Source organism: Spermophilus citellus (assembly GCF_964194105.1).
Source record: "Spermophilus citellus genome assembly, chromosome: 3".
NCBI lineage: Eukaryota > Metazoa > Chordata > Mammalia > Rodentia > Sciuridae > Spermophilus > Spermophilus citellus.
The window spans coordinates 51,469,260-51,494,812 of record NC_138184.1 but is presented as its reverse complement, the minus strand read 5'-3'; the positions used below and the strand labels follow the sequence as shown (position 1 = coordinate 51,494,812).

General features: G+C 41.7%; 1 protein-coding gene across 9 annotated transcripts in view; it reads right to left on the bottom strand.

Annotated features, from left to right (window-relative positions):
- Positions 1–1,755: 1,755 nt before the first annotated feature.
- Positions 1,756–25,553, bottom strand: part of BTD (biotinidase) — a 31,372-nt gene continuing 7,574 nt past the window's right edge. For 5 of the 9 annotated variants that reach the window (XM_081286333.1, XM_081286329.1, XM_081286335.1 and 2 more), the window contains 4 exons: positions 23,728–23,892; positions 12,530–12,794; positions 9,273–9,422; positions 1,756–6,671 (listed from right to left, as the gene is read on the bottom strand). In XM_081286333.1, the coding sequence (XP_081142459.1) occupies positions 5,502–6,671; positions 9,273–9,422; positions 12,530–12,778 (1,569 nt within the window). In that variant the 5' untranslated portion in view covers positions 12,779–12,794; positions 23,728–23,892 and the 3' untranslated portion in view covers positions 1,756–5,501. Of the gene's footprint in view, positions 6,672–9,272; positions 9,423–12,529; positions 12,795–23,727; positions 23,893–25,238; positions 25,370–25,553 lie in introns of all 9 variants that reach the window. The other 4 variants (XM_081286330.1, XM_081286331.1, XM_081286332.1 and 1 more) reach the window with 3 other exon arrangements.

The window sequence follows — 25,553 nt, the reverse complement described above, 5'->3', positions numbered from 1 at the left end:
TGGCATTTGCCATGTCCATGATTAACACCTTCCCATTTCTGGTATCCTGCAGGGGTGGAAATACACTGCATTGCGCATGTGTCTTGTCCAGAACAGTTTCTGTGTAGCTGGAGCCAGATGGCATTGGTGCTGGGAGAGTCTGGAAGGGATTTCCTGGTGATTGAGGAACAGAAGGGTGTCCAGATGGCAGTCTGAGTTGGGAGCTTGTGTTAATGTGGTAGGTGCATTATGGATGGAAGAGCCTGAGGATCTTGGAGAAGCTGGCCTTGGGATAAGTGTCTTGCTTTGGAATTTCAGAATGAGGGAGAGCTGGAAGGGCTTAGGCATCCAGGGCAGGGCAGGTGGTGGTGGGGGGGGGGCAGAACAAAGGAGCATGGAGAGGGTCTTCTGATGAGGTCAACTTCTTGCTTATTGATAAAAGTGTTTGTGGGCACAAGCCAGACACTTCCAAATGCATGCTCCTAAGCGTGGGAATCCAATAGAAAAATTAAAAACTGGACAGAGGGGGCATCAATCAGTAATGGAGGGCAAAGTGTGAGGAGCTAAGGAAAGGAGGAAATTCCAGAGACCATAAAAGACCATAAAAAGAACAGGCCAAAACTTCCCCACCAGATTTCCAGCTCTGGGGTCCCTTCTGTTCCAAGAAGTCTATCTTTGTATCTCTTTCACTTTTACAGTCAACCCACTCTTGCTTGCTATTTCTGTATCCTGTTCTTCAATTTGCTGAATGAGGCAACGAACCCAGCACCTCTAGATGGTAATAGGGGCCTAAGGCCTCCTTGTTAGTCTCTTAGTCACTTAGTTCCTCATATCAGGTGCTTTAGGCTCTGCGGCTACAGAGGCCAACTGGACAGCCTAAGTCTCTGCTTTGGTACCCTATTTTTCTACCATTGTGTCTCACTGGCCTGTGGGGATTAGGCTTACTTATTGCCCAAGGATTGTTGAAGATGTGTTTTCTGAAGGTCTCTGCTCTTTCTGAACATGATTAGACTCTTCTACTCCAGATGGGAGAGGATTTTCTGGCTGCCTGCTTACGTGGGCAGGGACTGTGTTGTAGACAGTGCTGGGTCACACTGTGATTGGCACTGTGCTTACCTTTTTTATTTGCAATATCTTGTTCTCAATACAGTCTATGAACATAGTAGGCACTGCTATATCCATTTTTTTTAAACAAAGACATTGACGTCCTCAAACGTAACATAACTTGCCCAAGGTGCTTGGTTATAGGAAGTTTTAAACTACACTATACAGAGCATTGTGAGCCTCCTGAAAAAACACACCAGGAATCACCCATGAAATAGTTTTTCTTATAAAAAAGTGAAGCTGAATCCATCAAGCCTCTAGATTCAATACAAGAAATACACTTAAAAGGGAATACAGCCGGGCACACCTGTAATCCCAGCAGTGAGGGAGGCTGAGTTAGGAGGACTTTGAGTTCAAAGCCAGCCTCAGCAACAGCCAGGCACCAAGCAACTCAGTGAGACCCTGTCTCTAAATAAAATACAAAATAGGGCTGGGGATGTGGCTCAGGAGTTGAGTGCCCCTGAGTGCAATTCCTGGTACCAAAAATAAATAAATAAAGGGAGAACATATTAAATGATGTGGGTAGGATGTGCTAGCAAAATTCAAGCTGTGGAAAACTCTATAAGGAAAACAACCATTGTCTTCAACAAATAAATTACAAAGGGGAAGAAAAAAAGAGAGTATAATATGAAGAACCCCAATTAAGAGATTTAAGAGAAATGCCAATTTCTTTTTAAATTTAATTTTATTTTTTTAGTTGTAGATAGACACAATATCTTTATTTTTATGTGGTGCTGAGGATCGAACTTAGGGCCTCACACATGCTAGGCAAGCACTCTATTGCTGAGCCACAACCCCAGCCCCGAGAAATGCCAATTTCAATGTGTGGACTATTACAATTTTAAAAGTAGGACAGTTTGTGAAGACACTGGAAATTCAAACATCAACTGTATACAAACTTTTAAATTTTTTGTTTTAGTTGTCAATGGACTTTTATTTATTTATATGCAGTGCTGAGAATCAAACCCAGTACCTCACACATGCTGGGCAAGCGCTCTACCACTGAGCCACAACCCCAGCCCTTGGATACAGACTTTTGATGAAATATATTTTAAAATGAGATACATAGGAAAATATTTGTGGATAAAATCAGATAGTGTAGGGATTTGTTTCAAAGTATGATGGTGCAGAGTAAGGGTGATGGATAGGGTTGACGACAATAATTGTTGAAGGTGGGTGTTAGGTACGTGGAGGTTCATCATCTTGTCTGCTTTTGTATATGTCTGAGCATATCCAAATAAAATGATAATACAAACTTGGGTGATTCTACAAACTCAAAATAGCCTTAGCAAGACATAGAAAGTCATGCATAATCTAGCCCCACTCTGCCTTTCTTGGCCTTATTCACCTTATGACCTAGACACATAGGTGCATGTTTATTTCTCCCTGAACAAGACCCATACTTTCATACCTTTCTACCTCTGCACATATTGACTTTTTTTCCTCCCTCATTATCTTCTGAATGAAGTTCCAGATCAGATGTCATCCAAGCAGCACCTGCTTCTTTCTCCCAGACAGTGATTCCCCCCAATGGTTTAAAACTCTGTTCTTTCCAGTCATACAGCAGTGACTTGGACCACCATACCATACATGGTACAGTATAGGACCTTGGAATAAGCAGGGCTTTATTAAAGTGAATTCCTGTACTAAGGGTAGAGATGTTGAGCAACTTGAGGGAAAGTTTAACACCCTTCCTATTTATTATAGCAGCAAGGACAATGCCTGGCACATATTAATTATTTTCCTCAGGCATAAATACTCAAAGATGTTGTATATTGGCAGGTTCTTACATAATACAGATAACTTGATGATATACTCGGCAAAGTCTTTGTTTTTAGTGCTCAAACTATTCAAAGGATTAAATCCCCTAGTGGATCATTTATTCTACTTTAGTTCAATTTCAGCATCTCATATCCTAATACTAAAATCAGTGCTGTCAAAGTTATTAAAATCTGTACTGTTATGGTCCACATTTAGGTTCCAGTGTTTCAAGTGAAAAGTACAAAGCTTGGGTACATGATGTTAGAGGGTGGCTTATGGTTTTTTGTGTTTCCTAATGTTTCCTAATGAAACCATAAGCCAGGGTATGAGGGCAGAGGCTATGGAGTCAAGCCAACCCAGTCTAAATTCTCACGCTTTATTTAGTAGGTAAAAGACATTGGTGAAATTACATAACATCCTAAATCTCAATTTTCCCATCAGTAGGTGGAGTGATAATGACTTTCTTAAGAAGCACAAATGAGATACTGAAAATACTTAACTTGACATTTAAAAGGGCTCAATAAATTTCACATGTAATTACTTGTTGAATGAGCATAAACTCTATTCTGTTGTTGGTGATTTAATATTGATTTACCACGCTGTATAGTGGCTAGCATATGATAAAAACTGATGGCAAGCATATTTTAAAACTACGCCCCCTGAACAGTTACTTTTCTTATCTTCCCTTCAAATAAATGCTTGAACTTTAAGATTTCTATTACACGGTTTCAGACTTTTGTCTCAAGTTGGTAATCATAGCCTTATGTTTCTGCATAGTCACAATTATTGGGTGTACTATGTCACCTCTTTGGTCCTTGATTTCTCTATAAAAAGAATGGTACTATGTAATCTCTCCTAAACTTAATTCTATTTATTTCTCATCATCTTTTACAGCATGCTGATAGAAACATGAACCGCTGGACTTAGATTTCAATTCTCCAGTGAAACCATTATTGTATCAACCAACGGTTTCAAGATCTGAAAGATGTCTTGAGGGTGGGGTCCGTGTGTACACCCTCACATCTAGCACATTGTCTTACACTCCTCAAAGCCCTCATATGTATTTGATGAATTAAATGCAATGTTTAAAATAACAGAGACAGAGCTTCCTGAAAACCCACAACACTTTCAAGCCTCAAACGTTTCATAAAAGGAATTATCAAGCAAACACAAACTACTGTAATCAAATCAAAATATTCAAAACAGGAATTTAACAAGTAATACATAATAAATCAAAAGTTCTTATTCACCCTCTCCTGGCTAATTGTTGGAGTAACAATGAATTAAAGCATATAAAATAAAGCAACATTAAAATTGAAAAAAAACCCCACTAATTCCAACTGAAGGTTTCACGAATTTTTTTTTTTTTTTGGTCCCAGGGATTGAACGCAGGGGTACTTAATCACTGAGCCACACCCCGAGCCCCTTTTCTTTAATATTTTATTTAGAGACAGGGTCTTGCTGAGTTGCTTAGTGCCTTGCTTTTTCTGAGGCTGGCTTTGAACTCTGATCCTCCTGCCTCAACTTCCTGAGCACTGGGATATGATTGACTTTTTATTTGAGAGAGCCTGTGGAGAGTCAGTGGAAAAAAAACTCAAGAAAAGGAAAGTGGTGGAATTAACAGATGATGGCATGGGTTGTTGCTAGGATCCCTTTCCATCTGTAAAATGATTTTCCAACAAAACTTCCAACCAAGTTTTAAGGCTGCCTATAGCTCTAGTTTACTGTTAGTAGTCTAAAGAATCAAACTAAATAAAAAGTTTTAAAAAGAGCATTGCAAGGCATCAATTTTAATCATTTTAAAATTCAAGTATTAATCACTGCTCATACTTTTTCATTTCTAAGAAACCTAGATCCCTTGAGCTTCAGCCTTTCTCTATAAATTAGGTGAAAGGAAGGTAGGCAAGAGACCAGTCTCCCAAGTACTTATAACACCATGTATATACAAAAGTGCCCGCAGTAAGATCAACCTGTCAGAGCTTATGCACAAAGCAAGACATAGAGGAACGCCATCTAGATTTCCTTACGCTCGTTATTGTTTTCTACCTGTTGATGATTAAAGAGGATAAGTTCATTTAAAAAAATCTGCCCATGGTCATGAAGAGTACAGACATAAGCCAAATACTTGGATTAAGAATTAATTCAGGATTACAGGATTAATCCATTTCATCTTGATGGAGTTCAGCTGACTAGAACAGGAAAGGTCCTCACAGCAATTCTCTCTTGCTCTTGAGAGTTTGTTTCTTACTTTAGAGAATAGGCAAGGCTTGTAAAATATTTACACATCGGGGTGTCACCTGATTAACAAGGAAAAAAATGAACCACTGCTTTGTGGGTGTGTAAAATATCAGCTGACATTTATTTTTGTTTCAGATCTTAAAACTGATTGTGTACTGAGAGATGTGCTACAGGAAGATGTGGCTTGAAAAGACAAATATTAATAGAAAATACCAGAAAACATCTCAAGCACTGACGTGTAGGAGGAAGAGGGAACCTGCCTCTCCTACCTCTTCCCACAGTTCCCAGGTGGGATCTGGTGCCCCAGAAGTGGGGGGCTACCCCCAGGGGGAGGTCGTCCTGTGTACATGCTCTGTGGCCTGTGGAGGATGGGGCTGCCATGTGCCAGCCAGGGCCCACTCACAAATCACACACTTGTCCTAGTTCTTCTCATACAACCGCCCATAAAGAGCTGCTGTCACCAGACCAGAGGACAGTCCACGCTTCCTCAGGAAATAGTGGTCATTCTCCCAGCCAAGCTGGTCAGGGGATTCCAGGGTCATCCCTGAGGTCAGAAAGAGAGGAAAGATATAGGAAGTGCTGAAGTTGCCCCACAGGTGAAACTCGAACATCCCCGTGGCCTCTGTGATCTCCTGCCCACAGGTGTGGATGTCAAGACCCCCACACTTGACCAGGGCGCACACTTGGATATAGTAAGTGCCATGCACAGTGTGGAAGCCATCAAAGACCCCCAGGGCATAGAGCTCTTGGGACAGGGTGGGCCTGTCATACAGCAAATGGCAGCAGAGGCTGTTGGAGCAGACTTGGACATAGCCTTCCTTTCCCCAGACGGGGACCAGGGTGAAGTTGTCATACATCATCTCAGAGTGAAAGGTGGGAGGAGCATCCATGTTCCACTTGGCAGCTTCGCAGTGGACTTCCTGAGCGTCCTTCTCACAGTATGGCTCACCTGACACGATTTTTAAAAACCTACTGTGGGAGGGGTCTGTTTTACCTGTTGCGTTCTCCATACCAGCAAGACCCAGTGGATTTTTGGCTACCTGGGCAATGATAAGGTGACCTTTGGGGCTTTCCATGTCATGGTACCAGAAGGACTTCAGAGGGGTGTGTATGCCACTCCCTGTCATCCCCAGAGATGGGTGGTGGATGTTGGCCGCCAGGACATTGACACCAAAGGCAATGGCAAAGGCTTTCTGAATCTCGATGGCCGCCAGGAGCGGGAGCTGGTTCATCCAGGCACTCGGGTACACCACGTGCTTCACCTCGGGGTCTCTCAGCAGTCTGATGGCAGGGTCGAAGAACAGTATGTCAAAGCAGGTGAAGATGCCAAACCTGCCAGCAAAGGGGGTATCGAAAGTGACGTGATCCACTTCAAGAGGGGTATCAAAAGCTGCCTCGAAGTAGAGGTTGTGTTTTCGGTAGCGGTCAACAAGGGTTCCATTATTGCTGAAAATGACATTTGTGTTAAACTGGTATCTCCCATCATTTGGGCACCCTGGGTCATTGCTATGACATGGCTGTTTTGTCCCAAGGTTGGCCACTAAGAACATCTCTCCCTTGGTGGCCATGCAACTCAGGCGCTGGAGGACCTGGGGGAGGGGGGAGAAAAAGGGCATAAATATGTGGATTTTAAATATTCTGCCTTTTGTCTCATATTTTTAATAGAAAAATTCCTCACTGGGCCGGGGATGTGGCTCAAGTGGTAGTGCGCTTGCCTGGCTTTCGTGCGACCCGGGTTCGATCCTCAGCACCACATACAAACAAAGATGTTGTGTCCGCCAATAACTAAAAAATAAATATTAAAATTCTCTCTCTCTCTCCCTGTCTCATTCTCTCTTTAAAAAAAAAAAAAAGAAAAATTCCTCACTGTATTCACAATATACAAAGAGCTCTCATAAGTCAATAAGAAAAAAAATCACCACTGAAAACATGCAAAGGAGATGAACAGGTGATTCAGGAAGAACAAAACAAATGGCCAAGAAATATCTGAAAAGAAGCTGAACCACAGGGCTGGGGATGTGGCTCAAGCGGTAGCACGCTCGCCTGGCATGCGTTTGATCCTCAGCACCACATACAAAGAAAGATGTTGTGTCTGCCGAAAACTAAAAAATAAATATTAAAAAATTCTCTCTCTCTCTCTCTCTCTCTCTCTCTCTCTCTCTCTCTTTTAAAAAAAGGTTTTCCTTTCTCTACCTTAAATTAAAAAAAAAAAGAAGCTGAACCACATGAGTTATTGGGAAATGCAAATTAAAACCACAATGAGACATTATTTTTCACCTTCATTAGATTGTCAAAAATTCTAAAGGTTATTCTATCTTACACTGACCAAAAGGTGAGAAAATAGGCCTTAATGACTATTATTCGAGATAGAAAGTGAAATAAAAATCTCTTGAGGAAGAAGTTTGTTACTCTTTAAAATAATGTAAAATGTGCACAGCCTTTGAGAAATCCCATTTCTAAGAATTTCACCTTACAGAAGCACTAGGACATGTTTCTGAAATATATATATATACAAGGATATTCATTGAATTGTTGCTCTTGATATCAAGAGTTTTAAGAAAATAATGAGCATATACCATGCTAAAAAAGGATGTCAATAAATATAAAATGCATAGAAAAGGGTATAGTTGGATACATAGCAAATGGATATGTTTCTCTAGGAAAGGAAGTAGGATGAGAATGGGCTGTGGTGAAGGTGAACTTTTACTTTTTTTTTCTTTTTTTAACTTCTGTTTGACATGTTTAAGTTTATATTCATGTATTTCTTGTGTAATTAATCAATTAAATATTCATAGAGCAAATGCTTCACAATAATAGATTTTCTTTTTTCCTTTGCAGTACTAGGTGTTAGGTCGGCAGGTTTCCCTGACCCCTCCCCTTTCTTGGGGCCTGCGGGGCGGGACTTTCCACCTGGCTGACCGAAATGGCCAATCAGAAGCTGACATGGCAACGGACCCCAACCAACACGATTCTCGCAGGCAGAAGCAATCGCCGGGTCAACCCAACCTGCGACCAACGAGATCCCCCTAAACTCGGCCGCCAACCTGCTGTCGTAGCTGCAGTGTAGATGGCCTGGGCCCTCCCCCTCCAGTTCCCTTATTAGCACTGTTCTTGCCTTTCCCGCCTGCGGCTTCCCTGGCCCTCACCCTTTAGTGGATTGGTGAACCTCTCCCGGGAGCGCCCCCCCAATAAACCTTCTTTTGGTGCCTCATTCTGGTTCCATGGTTCCTGATCTCGCGCACCCCTTTCTGCTTTACACTAGGGATTTAACCCAGGGCGCTTGACCACCAAGCCACACCCTCAGCCCTTTTTATTTATTTAGAGACAGCGACTCCTTATGTTTCCAGGGCTGACTTCGAACTTGCAGTCCTCCAGCCTTAGTCTCCCAAGTTGCTAGGATTACAGACAAGTGCCACCACACCCAGCTCTAGACAGTCTTTAACTGAATATATAGCACATGGAGTTTGGGTTTGGTTTTGGGGGTCCTTGGGTCTCCTTTATATCTCAGCATGCTGTGGCTTTCAGGCACTCACTTGGTTCACCTTGGCATGCCCTCTGTTATGGGCCAGGCTATATGGGCAATGACCAAACATTCCATTTTACCCGCAAACTCCATATCACTTAAGAAATGCTTCTCCCATGGGAAAGCCCTGCCTCTGTAACCATTAATAGTTACCTAACATAGCATACTTGGCAACACAAAATAGCACTGGAAAATAGCAATGGAAAATTGTTCTCTCTGGTTTCCATTTTTCTTGGGCAATGTACCTTGTCAGAGACTGATTGTCTAGACTTTAGTAACCATTCTCTAACTTGTACTGAACTAGGGTCATTTTGACTCACTTCCCTTCTGCTTGCTTGCTGCTATGCCAACCTGGAAAGTCCCGTGGGAAAAACCAATGTGCCCATGGCATTGTCTCACTAACTGCCCAATTCAGCTTCTGTACCTACTTGCTTGCAGCTATGTCAACCCAGATGTGTTTTTTGCCTTTAAATATCCTAAAATATGCTCAGGCTCAGGGCTGTTCCTTGCAGAGACAGTTATGGGTCTTGTGTGAAGCAGTCCTTGGCTGGCCAGCTAAATAAAGACTCTTCAATTTGGACAAAATTGGGACTTGGTGTGTTTTCTGAGCGACCTGCCCCACAACACCGTTGGCCTGCTGAAGAGGAAGACTAAGGCCTTCAAGTACCTCTGTGTCATTGAAACGGTGGGGCTCCAAGCACGGGTTCCATTTGACCAGCTGGGGAGATGGCATGAAGTCCAAAAATGGGTAAATGGACGTTCTTGTGAAGTTGAAGCCGTGGATGCCATCTTCTGGAAACACTATGATCTGCACACCCTGCAAGTCAGAACAGCACAGTGTAGTCTGGTATCAGACATCGAGAAGCACCACTTCATTCACTAGCTCACACCCTGGGCAACCACCAGGGTGTTAACTATATCAGAGCCAGAGATACAGAGCTGGTGGCTGGACTCTCATCAGGGATCCTAGTGTTGGGGATGCCGGCTTGCTTAGTCCAACCCTAAAGGCACAAAGACAAAGTCCTCCAGGAACAAGCATCACTTGTGCCTGGAGTGTGTCAGAGAAGGAGGGTGAGTAAGCTGCTGAAAGAGCAGGAATTTACCAGGCAGGCTACTAGAAGGGGTGTGGAGTTCTCGGTGGTGAGATTGGAGCTGGAGCTGATTACAAAGGGCCTCAAACATTGGACCCATTAACAGATGAGGTGCCTCTCTACTCCAGTAGTTCTCAACTTCATTCTGTTCTAAATCAGTTGGGGAATTTTTTTTTTAACTAGGGATTGAACCCCAGGTGTGTGTGTGGGGTGCTTAAAAACTGAGCCACATCCCCAACCCTTTTCATCTTTTATTTTGAGACGGCATCTTGTTAAGTTACCTTGGGCCTCAATAAGTTGCTGAGGCTGGCTTTGAACTTGTGATCCTTCTGCCTCAGCCTCCTGAGTGGTGGAATTACAGACATGTATCACCACACCTGGCTAAATTTTAAGTTCTTAACACACATTGTCAAATAGCTTTCCAGAAAGGTCATATCAATGCATAGCACCCTGTGAGACTGACCCATTCTGAGTAGTGACTATGTAAATTAAAAAATCATCACAAACTTGGAGTAAGGTAAGAAAAAGAATCCGTATATTTCCAAATTATATTGGGGTATTGATCAACAGGCTCACTCAAGGATTATTTAATTATCTAGAGAATGTGTCACTGTTTGTTACTTAAAAGCTCACCTCAACTGTGTTATCCTATAGGACCTTTAAAGTCAGCTGTGTATCTATTAGCAAATTCATTTCACTATTCTCTGAGCTGCTGATAGACACATTTCCATTCTTCAAATTCTCCTTTGAATCAGTTTTACCATGTTACTGGTTCCTTCATTAGTTAATGCATTAAATAAAAAATTTGTTCATTCATATTTGCTTAAGAGTTATGCTTTTAACTTTTTAAAAATTTACTCATGGACAAATATTTTCCTTTATTCAAATCAAAACTGAGAGCACTGGATGGTTCCTTATGGATTTATGTATACATATTAGATTAAGATGAACATTAAATTGCATTTCCTGAGTACATAGCAGCCAGGAATAAGGCTGGGAACCAAGCATGAGCTGGGCAGAACTTTGGGTCTGATGTGAGCACTCCCTGAGCACCACCAGCCATTTCCTGATAGACTTTGCTGAGATCAAGAATTCCCTCTAGGGGCTGGGTTGTGGCTCAGTGGTAGAGTGCTCGCCTAGCATTCACAAGGCACTGGGTTTAATCCTCAGCACCACATAAATGTAAAATAAAGATATTGTGTCCACTTAAAGCTAAAAAATAAATATTTAAAAAAAAGAATTCCCTCTAAGGAACAAAGGTCACCAACCAAGTGCCTGACCACACTAATTAGCTGTAAACTCCTCCCTCCACCCCTATCCCAGTGCCTCTGACAAGAGAGCAACACTTCAGTTGGCTTGTTTAGGAACCTGTGCCCTTAAAGTAAATCTGATGGACAACTCTGACACATGTTCCCCATCAGTTTGTCTAAGCAGCTGCTTTAACACATGCAGCCATGTAGGGCGGCTGAGCGACCAGTGAGCACCAAAGGGATCCTCTGATCAGCTCCATCCCCGCTCCTGGACCACTAATAATGGAATGGTATCTTGCAGCCTGTGCAGGCTCCTCAAAACCACGGCACCAGTTTCCATTAAAACTGGAAAGCTGGGGAATCCTAGTCACAGTCTCTGGGTTTCAGTGCGGCACCTGCTGAATGTCCCAGGATGGTCTTGGGAACAGGATAGAGAAGGAAGAGGGGGTAAAACTGAGGTCTGGACTCATCGCAGTGCAGCAAACACCTCCACCCAAGGAATGCTGCCCTTGACTGGATCGGGGGCAGCAGGTCGTCTCTGGGCATGGCTGGGATTTTTTTTTTTTTTTACACTGACTTCAGCAGAGACACAAATGAGGTATGTACCAAAAGTGTGAATGATGTGCAGGAAATTGATATGTGGGAGGTCCAGCAAAGATCCCTAAATCACCTTTTGGACTGGAATGATGACATTTAATGACATTAGTGTAAAGGCTTGTTCTTGTGCTCAATCAGCTTCCTAATGGCAGGTAATGGCAGCACATGTGTCTGTGTGAGAGAAGGGCACAGGAGTTTTAATTGACAGCAAGAGCTCTGTGAATCCACAGAGAGAAGTCCCTGCCAAGTTTGCAGGGGACAAGGTCTGAAATGAGGGAGGTGAGAGTGGCCTGCAGCCTGCGCCATCAGCTAGCACCTGGAGAGCAGTACACAGCTGTGAGCACAGGGCTGGAGATGGAAGCCCCCAAGGAACTGGGATGGGACTGGAGATTAACAGCCTTGGGGTGACATGCAGGGGGCAGTTCTTTGGACAGTGACTTTTTCAGGTGAGCTATGAATGCCTCACAAATTGTGGTGCTCATCATGCTCAGTGGTTTTCAATTTTTTTCTGCACATTAGAATCCCCCAGGGAGATTGTTTAAAAAAATTCCAGTGTCCGGATCACACTCCATCTGGACCATCTGGACAATGGATTCCTAGGGATCCAGGAACCTCTAGTGTTTATAATTGGCCCAGTGATTCCTGCCCACGGCCACATGGAGAACCTGTGACTGAACCCAGGGCTTCTCAAACTTCAAGGGCCTCATTGCCTGAGGATCTTGCTAAAATGCAGATTCTGATTTGGTGGGGCCTAAAATTCTGCATTTCTAACAAGTTCTCAAGTGCTGCTGATGCTACTGGACCATGGACCTCTCTCCAAGGAGCAAGACTCTAGCCACCTAAATCAAATCAGGCTTACTTGCTGGACTGACTTTCACAGAGGTCGTGGGAAGCCTAGGGTCACCCAACTACTGCTTGAGGGTCAAAGTACCCTTTGTTCTGTTCTATGAGAGGAGCCCGGGTCATAACCGAGGAGCGTTTCTTGCCTTCTGGGCTGCAGTCATCACTTGCCGTTCGTAGATGTCGAGGTTCTGGTTCATGAGCTCCAAGGCCTGCTGGCGGGTGGTGAGAGCTAGAGGGTCGGGACTCAGGATCGAGTGGTGCTCATACACGGCCGCCATGTAATATTGAGACTCCTGATGGTCAGCCACGCAGTACTCCCCTGCCTGGACTCCCAGGGCAGCGACATAACAGATGAAGAGGAAAAGAGCAGGCTTCCTGCTGGCTCCAGACATGATACAGGCCGTAAATCTGGAATGTAATGGGGCAAGGGAAAAACAGCTGAGTAAGGAATCTGCCAAGAATCCAACGTTTGTTGAACATGTTTCTTTCCAAACATGAAGCAAGCTATGTTTAAAATGGCTCACTGTGTTAATAATCGTCTCTTTTTAGAATATTTCCACAACAATCTCGATGTTTGCCATGATTTTCTTACCCAATATTCAGCAAGGATGTAATGCATCACTATTCACTTTCCTGGCTGTGCACTTAAATTTTAGGCAAGAGTAATTATTCTGTTTATCAGATATAATTTCATGATATATTTTACACTCCTCCTGCTCTCTGTGCACACAAATGCACTATAGGTCCAATATCTACATTAGCTGTGTTTGTCCTGATGATCCTAACAATACAGCTCTGCTTTTCCTGCCTTTCTTAGAGTAATAATGAATACAATGGAAAACTTTCATGGGAGGAATAGAAAAACTCTAGATAGGGCAGAGGGGTGGGGGAGGGGAAGAAAGGGGGCAGGGTGGTTAGCAAGGATGGTGGAAAGTGATTGGTCATCGTTATCCAAAGTACATGTATGAAGACATGCATTGGTGTGAATATACTTTATATACAACCAGAGATATGAAAAATTGTGCTATATATGTGTAATAAGAATTGTAATGCATTCCGCTGTTATTTATTTTTAAAAAAATCAATTAAAAAAATCACTACATTGTTTGGGGCCAAGAAACTGCAGACTTCCACTTAAATGCCACTTATGTTCTCTGTTACAAAAGCAGCCTCCTAATCAAAGAACAGCATTGTTTCCTTCTTGTACTTGAGAAATGCCATCACACATTTCACTTTCTCAACCTTCATTTCTGTGACTCCAAATCTCTTGCTCAAAAGCAATACTCTTTTGGAAATAAAGTCCTATTTGCAGTGATAATGTAGAATTTTCTAGAAGATAAAGTGGGCTTTTCTAGAATGTAAACTCCACTTTGTGGTTCCTACCATCAAAGACTAGAAGTGAATGACACATCTGTGTATCCCTCCCTTGAGTCTCCAAGAATAGGAATGGCATTAATTTCTATTTTTAAATTTTTTTAAAATATTTATTTTTTAGTAGTAGTTGGACAGAATACCTTTTTATTTATTTTTATGTGGTGTTGAGGATTGAACCCAGGGCCTCGCATATGCTAGGTGAGCGATCTACTGCTGAGCCACAACCCCAACCCTAATTTCTATTATATTAATGCATATCAATTATACAAAATGGGTTTGTGAAATGTTCATACACACACACACACACACACACACACACACACATATATATATATATATATATATATATATATATAATGTACTCCCTATTATCCTTTGCCCCACCCCCTCCCCTCCTCCTGGTCCCTTTCCTTAATGGTCCTCTTCTACTTTCTTGTCTTTTTTTCTAGATTCCACATATGAGAGGAAACATGATACTTGTCTGAGTCTGGTTTATTTTGTTTAACATGATGATCTCCTTCTTTATGGCTGGACAATACTCCATTGTGTGTATACACACACACACACACATATATGGCCTCTTCTTTATCCCTCTGTCTCTTGATGGGCATTTGGGCTGATTCTGTACCTGGCTATTGTGTATGGTACCACATAAACAGGGGTTTGCAGGTCTCTATTGCATGCTGACTTTTATTGCTATAGCTGGTTATATGGTAGGTTCTATTTTTTTTTTTGCAATTTGATACAATGAATTTTGATAATAAAACTACTAGTACATGGCATAAATACATATACAACAGCATGTGACAAAAATACAAAATATATTTCACTTCTTCTGTACAGAAATATCCACTACAGGACTTTTTTAGATTAGATTATAATATTATAAATAAAGTTGCCAGGCGCAGTGGTGCATGCCTATAATCCTAGTGGCTCTGGAGGCTGAGACAGGAGAATTTCGAATTCAAAGCCAGCCTCAGCAACTTAGCGAGGCCCTAAGCAACTCAGTGAGATCCTGTCTCTAAATAAAATATTAGGGGAAAAAAAAAAGGGCTGGGGATGTGGCTCAGTGGTTAAGTGCCCCTGGGTTCAATCCCTGGTTCCAAAATAGAAAACAAACAAACAAACTACCGCACACAGGACCAGTGTTCGATAAATGGCAACTACTGTTTTGGGGAGGCAGACAGATAATACTTAGGACTACAGGCTTGGGAGTCATTCAGGTCTGGATGTGAATCTTCAGTGGCTTCTTACTGCCCTAGGAAAGTGGCCTGTTCGCTTAGGACCTCATAAGCCAGGAAATTGGGCTCCGGTGGCTTCAAAAAATGCATGATTTTTTACTGAGATAATCATGTTTAATTCTCATTTGCTTGTCTACTCTTCTAGTGACTTATTTTTTCCTGTGTGCTTGCGATTGTATTTGTCTTGCTTCTTCTTTTGAGTATAGGATTCCTTTAAGTATCTTCTGTAGTGATGGTTTTAGTGGTCATGAATTCCTTCAGTTCATATTTATCTTGGAAGGCCTTTATTTCATCTTAAATTCTGAAAGATAACTTTGCTGAATATAGTAATTAGATTAGCTGTTATTTTATTTCAGGACTTGAAATACATAATACCATATCCTCCTGGCCTTTAGTTTCTGCTGAGAAATATGCTGTTATTCTGATCTGTTTGACTTTATAAGTGACTTGGCACTTCTATTACAGTTTTCAATATTCTTTGTTCTGTACCTGGGGCAGTTAATATTGTCATGGAGAGGTCCTTTTCTAGTTATTTCTATTGAGGGTTTTGAATGCCTCCTGTACCTGGATATTCATATCTTCTCCAAGGTTTGGGAAATTTTCTGCTATGATTTCACTAAATAGGTTTTCTATTTCTTAAACCTACACTCTGGCTTCTACCTCTAAACCAATTTGTAGGTTTGGTGTCTTAATTGTGGACCATAAGTCTTGAATAGTCTGTTCATAATTTCTTCTTCTTTTTCTTTATTACTGCCTGAATAGGATAATTCATCAACTTTGTCTTCAAGTCCTGGTATTCTTTCTTCTGCTTGATCTAGTCAATTGGTGAGGCTTTCAATGGAGGTTTTTATTGGACTTATTAAGCTTTTCATTTCTGTGATTTCTGTTTGATTCTTTTTTCAGAATCTCTATGGTATTAACTCTTTTGAATTCTGTATTGTTTTTCTTAGTCCATTATTTATTTGTATTCCCCTAGAAGTCATTGATCATTTAAAAAATTACTCTTTTGATTTCTTTGTGTAGCATTTCATCTATTTCAGTATCTTTGGATTCAATTAGTGAAGAGTTATGAACATTGGAAGAGTCATGTTGCTTTCCCCTCACATTTCTTGTGTTTCTACGTTGAGATTTGAACATTTGTTGAGATGAATATCTCCTTCACTTTTATATGAGGGTCTTCTTAGTGAGTAGCCTTCTTCTGGGGGCTCCATCTCCAGTACCAGAGAGGAGAAGACAAACTTCACTCACAATGACAACACAAAGATGAACAGATGTAGGAATACAGTAAAAACCACTTAATACCAACAGCTACATCACCAATAACAATAGAAAATGATAAAAAGAATATGGAATAAACTAAAAAATTAAAATTTAATGAAGGTAAAAGTAGTACTGATAAAACAAATTTTTAAAATAGGGGTAGGGAAAGGGGACAAAGAAAGACGCAGAATTTTTTAAAAAAGGAAAACAAGAAAGAGCAGGAGAAGAATGTGAAAGATTTTGTTTTAAGTCCAATTAAAGAATAAAAGAAACTGGGCATGGTGGTGCATGCCTGTAATCCCAGCAACTTGAGTGGCTGAGGCAGGAGGATTATAAGTTCGAGGCCAGCCTCACCAATATAGTGAGGCCCTAAGCAACTTAGTGAGACCCTGTCTCAAAAAAAAAAAAAAAAAAAAAGTAAATAGAATTAAATAAAAGTAAGAAAAGAAAAATAACAAGGAAAGAAAAACAAGTCCATCTTCTTTGCAGGTCCTGAAATACTGGAATTTACCACATATGGAGAGTCATAGCTGGGCCTGTTGTGATTCCTCTTTGCTCCCACAAAACTGGCTGGTGTTGTATGTAGGTTGAGCCCTGTCCTGTGTTTTCTGCAGACTGGGCTGCCTAAAGATAGGTGGCAAAGCTGTATTCACTCCAGAGGCTTTCTTTATCATATGCTGCTAGCCCCAACAGGTGGGCTACAGGTGCTGCTTGCTCCAGGGGCTCTCCAGTCTGTGGTACCTGGGGTAAATGTCCAAGCCCATGACTTTTCCCTTAAAGCACTGGAGTGGGGGAAATAAACAAACTGTTGAGTTCTGCACTGGAGCAAGGCAGATGAGGGAAGTAAGTAACCTGTTAGCCTCAGTCTTGGTGCCTTCAGACCAATCCCCTCAGTAAACCATGCACCATGGGTCTCATTCCTCACCACCAAGGTCAGTGCCACCGACCACTGTGCTCTACGCAGTCAGAGCTCCCAGCTGTTTCTCAGTGGGTCTGCAACTGATCCTCCCCTCTCCATGACTGTCTCTTGTGGTCACCTGCCACCCAGTCACTGTGGCTGGGTGTCCCTAGGGACTCTGAACTGTGACTGGTCCATGTTTTCTGACCCCAAAAGTACCTCTTCAAAGTTATGTTGATAATATTTCCAAAGTATAAGTCAATGATTTAAGATGTGTGGAAATTTAGACTGGGGTAGAGGTCAATGAGCCAGTCTCAATTGGTGGCACATTAGGAGTTCCTGGGGCTAATAGTGGCAAGTACAGGACCTTCTGATCTCAACAGAGAGCTCTGTACCAAAGATTCATGAACATAGAACATTTATTTATTTAATCTTTATCTTATTTATTTAATCTTTATCTTATTTATTTATTTATATGTGGTGCTGAAGATTGAACCCAGCACCTCCCACATATTAGGCAAGTGCTCTACCACTGCGCCACAACCCCAGTCCAAACAGAACATTTAAATCTAAGAAACTTGCAATCCAATAAAATAAGTAAACTGGAATGAACAAGATATCATATTCCTTTTTATTTTGAGAACATAAGATCTATATTATTTATAGAAGGAGCCTGGTAGGAAAGCTGTAAGTGGCAATCATCTGTGCAGGAACAAAGGTAGGTCAATTAGAAGAGGCTCTGCAGATTTAAGCAGGTATTCGTACTTGAATGTTGGCAAGTTTAATGAGGCAGGACAGAATGAATAATTACAATAAAAACAGGCGCAACCCTTTGCTTACCCTAAATGTCACTGGGCAGAACTATAACCACTTGTACTTCATAAATACTCAGAGCCGAACTTGCAGGAAAATAGGTATGTTTTCTCTCATATGTGGAAGCTCCAGAGAAAAAAAAGGAGGGAATCTCATTAAAATAGAAGGCAGACCAGTGGAGTAGAAGAAGGAGACCAGGGAAGGGAGGAGAGGAGGGAAAGAGGAGGGTACTAGGGAATGAAACTGCCCAGATCATGTTGTGTGCATAGGAATATGTAATGAATCCCACTATGTACTGATAATTTTTTAAAGATAGGTTTTATTCAAAGTCAGCTTCGAAGGAAGATAGAAGAAACTACTTTATGTTTCAAATTTCTATTTTCAGGAAAACTGAAGGCCAGGAAATCTTTTATAAGGGAAGAGGCTGCATCAGATTTGCAGAGGAGGCTGCGAAGTGGGACAACAGGCAGGAAATATACATATGCAGATGCAGTTATGGGACCGAGAACTGTCAGTGGGGTCAGGTGGGGCAGGGGTCATCCCCACTCAGTTTTCTTGCTGTCCTCTGGGCCAGGCAGGTGGCATGGGCAGCCCGTTAGCCTTTACTCTTGGTATAAGGAAAGACAAGATGTAGAAAACAACTTATCAGGAAGTTTCCCTTAATTTCAGTCTGTCTCACAACTGGTGAACCAGGAGATATTTTAACCAAGGCTGTAAGGCTGGTTTCCCCTCTGTGCTTGGCATTGTCTTGGGAAAAACCAAACCAGGTTGGGGCAAAGACTTTGAAGTGCTGATCAGGCAGCAGAAGGGGGTATTTAGTTTTAAAATGGCAGTGTTACAGAGCAAGGGCCCACCACAGAACTGAGGTAGCTGCTGTGGTTTGGTTCTTGTGATAACACCAGAAAGATTTCAGACATAGCATGCGTGAGTTTATTAGAAAGGTTAGGCAAGGGAAAAAGGAGACACGCTCATGGGAGAGAATGGGTCCTCCCAGAGAGGAGAGGGATGGTGTGTGCCTCCTGCCTTCCAGTTTTATTGGGGGTCCCAGGCCAAATTCTTGACTTTTGACTGACAGCAGGGTTGCATCAGATTTCCAAGTCCCACTGTACAGGGTCTTACCCCATGGAGGGGAGACATGCTAAAAATCCAAGGCAACCATGGGTCACTTTGGCCCACGCTGACCATTACAATTTGAACTTGTTCTTACAGATTTTATGGTTAGGGGGCTTGCTTCTACTATCATCATCTCCCTGAATTCCTTAATCTGGTCTGCATAAAAGTCACAAAAATCTTTTCAGGGTAACTTGTATTCTTATTGGCAGGGAGGAGCTTTTTGGCCTTGTATTTTTCCTGCAGATAACAGGTTATTTGCTAAGGAATATACTAGATCCCATTCACTTATAGGGAAGTTGCTATTTAAAAGAAGGCAAGTGGGGGTCAGGACAGTAGGCCCAGTTTATAGAATTATCCCCTTAACCTCACATTCCCTCCATTTACATCTATTACCTATCAGCAGGACTTAAGGAACTGGGACAGCCCCCAGATTGTTATCACATGATACTTGGCAGCAGAATCATACACAGGATATTGGGAAAAACCAAACCAGGTTGGGGCAAAGACTTTGAAGGGCTGATCAGGCAGCAGAAGCGGGTATTTAGTTTTAAAATGGCAGGTGCTAGCTCAGGACAGTATGTACAGGCAAATTAGGGTACAAGGCTCCCTGGGAATAAGGTGTTATGAAGTTGTTGGGTAGTAGACAGCAATGAACAGAGAAATGCATGGTAAGGTCACAAGCATTCTTTTAATTATTTTAGGGTCTCCTTTAAACTAATTTCTGAGAAAGCATTGGGTGGTAGTTAATTTATAGAAAATAAACAGAAGTAAAGGAGCTAACTGGAAAATATGTTAAAAGGATTAATGGGACAAACTCTTGACAGGGTCCATTGAGGTTGATGTGATGCTAGGAATTATGGCCATAGGTGTCTCCATTTGCGTAGGAAGGATTCCTTTAGTAGCACTGGGGCACTAAGATAACTTCTGACCAGCTACTGACCCCAGAGCCCACATTAACATGGGATTGACTTGTAGACGAAGCCCCTCTAAATAGGATGGCCACCACGACAGTTCTGTAGAGGACCAACTAAGGTCAAAACCTCTACTGCCTGATGTGAAGGAGGAGTTGGACACCTGAGAAGCATCAAACAGTAGTAGTTTAGATACAGCGTTGGCTCCTTTGTCATTCCTCTTGCTTGGAGGTGGCCCACTCTCTCTGCTTGAGCCTTGCCTTGCTTTTACTTTTACCTCAATAAAACTTTACTTACAATAAAACTGTCTTGCATATTTTTTGGTGTCTGACTTTAAGTTTTCTTTTGTCAGAACACAAGAACCAAGATTTAGAGTTTCAGCTCCCTGTTTTCCTATGACAGAATCAGGGATTTTTCTTTTCTTTTCTTTTTTTAATCCAAGTGACTCATCTTTAGAGCTGGTTGGGACTTGGACCCTAGAGAAAATACTGACTGTGGGTATGTGTGCCTGGCCTGGCAAGGCAGAACATAATCTGTTTCATTGAAAGGCCTCTGACATAGGAGACTGAGCTGTAGGGAGACCTATATGGATGCACAGTTGAGTGACAATGTGCTTACTCTCTGCAAGTATGCTCTGTTCTCTTGGCTTGTGATGTGCCCTGAACCCCACTGCCAGGAAACAGCCGGGCCAACGCTTGCTTCAGACATCTACGAACACCCACTTGAGCCAGGCTCAGCTTTAGGTGATGAAACAAACTGAATTTGGAAGCCTCCCCTTCCCAATCTCCTGAAATTAGGAAGATAAAGATAGTGGTCCAAGGAGAGTGGCTCCTTTGGGTATAAGGAGGCTCCAAGAACCAGTGAAATACCTGTGATACTGCTTTTAGAACTAAGAAGGAGATGGAAGCTGTGGGAATCCTATCTTTGTCCTAATCTACCCCTTCCCCCCTTAAAACCTTTCCTTGTCCCAGAGCTTTTCAGAGATGGAACTGTTGAAACAATGAAGTTTCTTCCATCTTCCTTCAAAGCTGGATTTGAATAAAACTTATTTTCCCTACCAATCCGACTCTGAATATTTCTGGAGCAGAGAACATTATGGCCTAGTCTGCTCCTACATGGGTGGGATCTTGTACACCCAGTAATAATATGACAGCGGACAAGATCCCTCATGAAGCTCAGTCTGCACAGACCAGGAGGCCAGGCATAATCAATGAGATAAATACCTACAGGCCAGATGCTGATCAGTGCAAAGGAGGAATCAAGGCAGTGAAGAGGGTAGCGAGGGCTAGTGGTTGGAGGGGGTATAATTTTCAATAGTAAGGGTGGGAAGGCTTCAGTGAGATGGGGATACATGAGCAAACAGCTGAAGAAGGGAAGAAGAAGGCACGCAGGTGTCTGGAGGAGCATTCCAGGCAGAGGGCCTGAGACCACAAGGAGAGCCGTGTGGCTGGGGCCAAGGAAACAAGGAGGTCACTAATGACAAATGGAATCACAGAGAGAGAAATAACGGCCACCCACCATTCTCCTAATACCTCCTGGCCCTTGTCCTCCTCTAGTCTAGTGTCATCAGAGGAGCCAGTGAGAACTAGGAAAACCTGAGCCAATCACTACACCTCCTGAAAATCTTCCAGTGACTCTCCATTTAATACAGAGCAAAATCCAAGGTCCCTACAATGTGCCAATAGGAAGAGTCTAGTGGATGGAAGTGATTGATGGGGTGGGGGGAGATGCTGGAGAGGCATCTTTAGGTGAGCAACTGATCTTTGCAAGGCCTATAGCTCTGCTACTCAGTTCATACACCAATCCTGACTAGGGAAGTTCTTTAGATCTAGGAGAAAATAAGTCAAAGTTGAAATTACATAGAAATCTATTTTGTGGAAATCTGGTGGCTTGTCAATCACTACACAAGGGATTTCTTTTCCCAGCTTGTTAAATGATTCATCTCATAATTAGCTGTGTTTCCTTCCTAACCATGCTTCTACAATAAAATAAAAATTATATGTGGATCTATTGATCTTTATAATGAAAGATCTTGTCACTCTTTACTTGCCAGGGAGAATAACAGTCCCATTATTGGAAAGGGAGGTGAGGAAAAGCAGCAAAGGAAATGTCACATCTGGAGGAACAAACCCTGAGGGACCTGTTGAGGCATCAGGATCTGCACAGTCTAAGTGCCTATGTATAGCTGGCATGATGCCAAGAAAACACTGTAAAGTTCCAAATATTTTAAGAACTATTCTTACAATTTTGTGATTTCCTCCTCTAATTCCTTTATGTAAGAAGTAAAAATAATGTCCATCTCCACCTAATTTACATAATCTCAGTGTACAGAAATAAGAGATTTTTTTATTTCCCAGAAAGCCCCATAACTGCCTCTTATTTTCTGGTTTTCCTATCTGAGAATGCTGGCCATGAGCTTGTCTGTTTCTTGTCCCTGGATCAGTTTTAGCTTGGACAGCTTTGTTCAGATCCATTAGTGAGACTTTTGACATAGCGGTCGGAAAGGTCAAGTGTGAACACTCCTGAGTGGTAACCAAGGCTGAGTGTACAAGGAAGAGTAAGTAAATTATAGAGCCTCTGGGTTGAACTGGTAAATTGTGTTTTCACTTTAAAAATAAATTAGAGCTATTATCTTCAAAAAGGAGACTGGTGGACAGAAAAACTTTCCACTATGCCTTTGATTAAGGCCAATTTCTGCTCCATTAACAAGAATAATTTATCTTAAACTAAATGAGCAATTAAAGGACAAGTTAACCTAAATGTCATATTTCTTTTTCTCAAATGGGAAATTATCTTCACAATTTAAATAAAATAAAACTTCTTTGTGGGCTAGGCTTGTAGTTCAGTGGTAGAACACTTGCCTAGCACATGTGAGGCCCTGGATTCTACCCCAATACACCAAGAGTCTTCCTGAGGCTGGGCAATGACTGTAATCCTGGCAACTCAAGAGGCTGAGGGAGGAGGATTGCAAGTTGCATAGCTTTGGCAACTTAGTGAGGCCTTGTTTCAAAATAAAAGATGAAAAGGACTGTGGATATAGCTTAGAGGTAAAGTAACCCTGAGTTCAATCCCCAGTACCTAAAAAAAAGTCTTCCACAAATGCTGAATTGTTTTACGTAAAATGTAGTATTTGTATACAGCCTTAGAGTCTATTTCACTTTATAGAAATAGACTCTATAGAAACAGAAAGAACCTCAGCCCAGGCTGACTCTACAAGTTTGCTACTCCATTTGTGGGCCAATTGAGGATCACAAACTCAGTAGGTATTTGATCTTGACCTAGTTAGAAATAGCAAAAGGCAGGCCACTGGGTCCTGATGGTGTCAGTTTCCTAGCACCTACAGAGGATGCTCTTGACACAGGCACGGTGGGAAGATGTGGGGACACACAGCATACTGCAAGTGGTCAACAGCGTTTGGTTACAGAGCAGAACACAATCAAGAATGACAGTGACCTGTCCAGACCTATTCACAAAGTTGGCAGACTTCTTCCCTCACAGCATGGCAGACTTGCAGGGAGATGATTAGCACCTTCACCTTGCTTCTCTTCCTGGAGGCACTGAGCATTGTTGTTCTTTTCTGTTTGGTTAAACTGGCGATTGCATGTGTGCCTACCTACGGCTCCAGCAAAGGTCCCCGCTCAGCCATAGCATTCTGGTTCTAACACAGGTCCCACTGCCCTATGCCACCCAGACTCACAGCAAGGCAGACATCTGACAGGCTCTCTACATACCTGGCACAAGGGTCCAGGTCCTCAGACTTGGGACTGACTTGAGGGTGGTGGGAACACAGGGCTAGTATGGAAGTTTCAGTCTCTTCCAGGATGCTGTGCTACCTTCCTAGCACCAGAGACAAAGCACAGGAGTACAGTCCAGCTTCTTTTTGGGAAGAGGTTATCCTAAAACCAGAAGGGGAATGATATCCAGAGTCAGAATTTCACCCACATTTATTCTGTCCAAAAGCCCAGTCTTTTTATGCACCATGCTCAAAATAACGAGGGGAAATGTTGAATAAGTAATATTGAGATGACTAAAAAACAATTTAGAAATACATTTAAATACCTTAGGACATATATAAAAGTAAACTCAAAATCAAGGGTTCAATATATCATGAATTAGAATTGGGCATCACACACTTGATGGAACAACTTTCTAAAAGTTGAGGCAGCTAAAATAATAGAAAAAACAGGCCAGGTGTGGTGGTGCACATCAGTAATCTCAGCAATTTGGAAGGCTGAGGCAGAAGGATGGCAAATTCAAGGCTAGAATTTGGTGGTCTCAGTTTCCTAGCACCTGCAGAGGTTGCTCTTGACAATTCAAGAACCTCAGCATCTTAGTGACACCCTGTTTCAAACTAAATAAAATAAAATAAAATAAAAAGGACTGGGGATGTGGCTCAGCAGTCAAGCACCCCTGGGTTCATAGAGCCCCCACAGGCACAAAGCTCTGGGTTCAATCCCTGGTACCAGAAAAAAAAGTAAGAACTCATCAAATTTTCTCATTAACTTTTCTTGAAAAAGACATATTGATAAAAAACGTCTGCCAAGCAAGAAAGGAACAGAAAAATTATAGCAAGAGCCTTCAATAAAATAAATATGAGGAGTATGTTTATAGAACACAATGCAAATATTACAAACTCTAATGATGTTGAAATTATAAAACCAACAAAAGGTGGTAAGAATGAGGGGAAAAGTTAATAAAGGACTGAAGAGAGAAGAAAGGAGAAATACAGAAGTGAAAACTTAAGTTAGAAAATTTTAAACATGGTAGAACAAATAAGCCTAAGAGTTCGTTTTTTGAAAAAATTATGAATTAACCTACTTAAGGGGGAAAAGAAATGTAAAAATTAAGTAATTATTGGGGGCTAGGGTTGTGGCTCAGCGGTAGAGCTCTTGCCTAGCGTGTGTGAGGCCCTGGGTTCAATCCTCAGCACCACATAAAAGTAAATAAATAAAGGTATTGTGTCCAACATAACTAAAAAATAAATATTAAAAAAGAATTATCTACAAATACAAAAGAAATTAAAATAATGAACAATCTACTTTTTCAATTCTGTGTATTTTGAAAATTTAAATAAAATGAATAATATATATTGCATTCTTAATATATATTCATTTTACCATTGAATATATTCAATATGTTCATACATATATATTCATTTCCCATTTGGTAAAATAAATTTTCCCAAAACTTCAGATAAAAGAGAAAACCAAATCCAGCCAAGAAACATAGAAGAAATACTTACCAAAAACCACTCCTTCTCATTTTCCAGCCTCAAAAGAGGCCCAGATATTCCTTGCCTAGCATGCGTGAGGCACTAGGTCCGATCCTCAGCACCACATAAAAATAAAATAAAGATATTGTGTCCACCTATAACTAAAAAATAAATATTTAAAAAAAGAGGCCCAGATAGGTTCTACAGGGATTCTTCCTAACCTCAAAGGAGCAAATAATCCCAATGCTACTTAATGTGTCCCAGAATATAGTAAAAGAAGAAATTGTCTTCTTAGGAAATGATAAAATTGTGATGACAAAACCTGACAGGTGGGAGCTCCAGGAC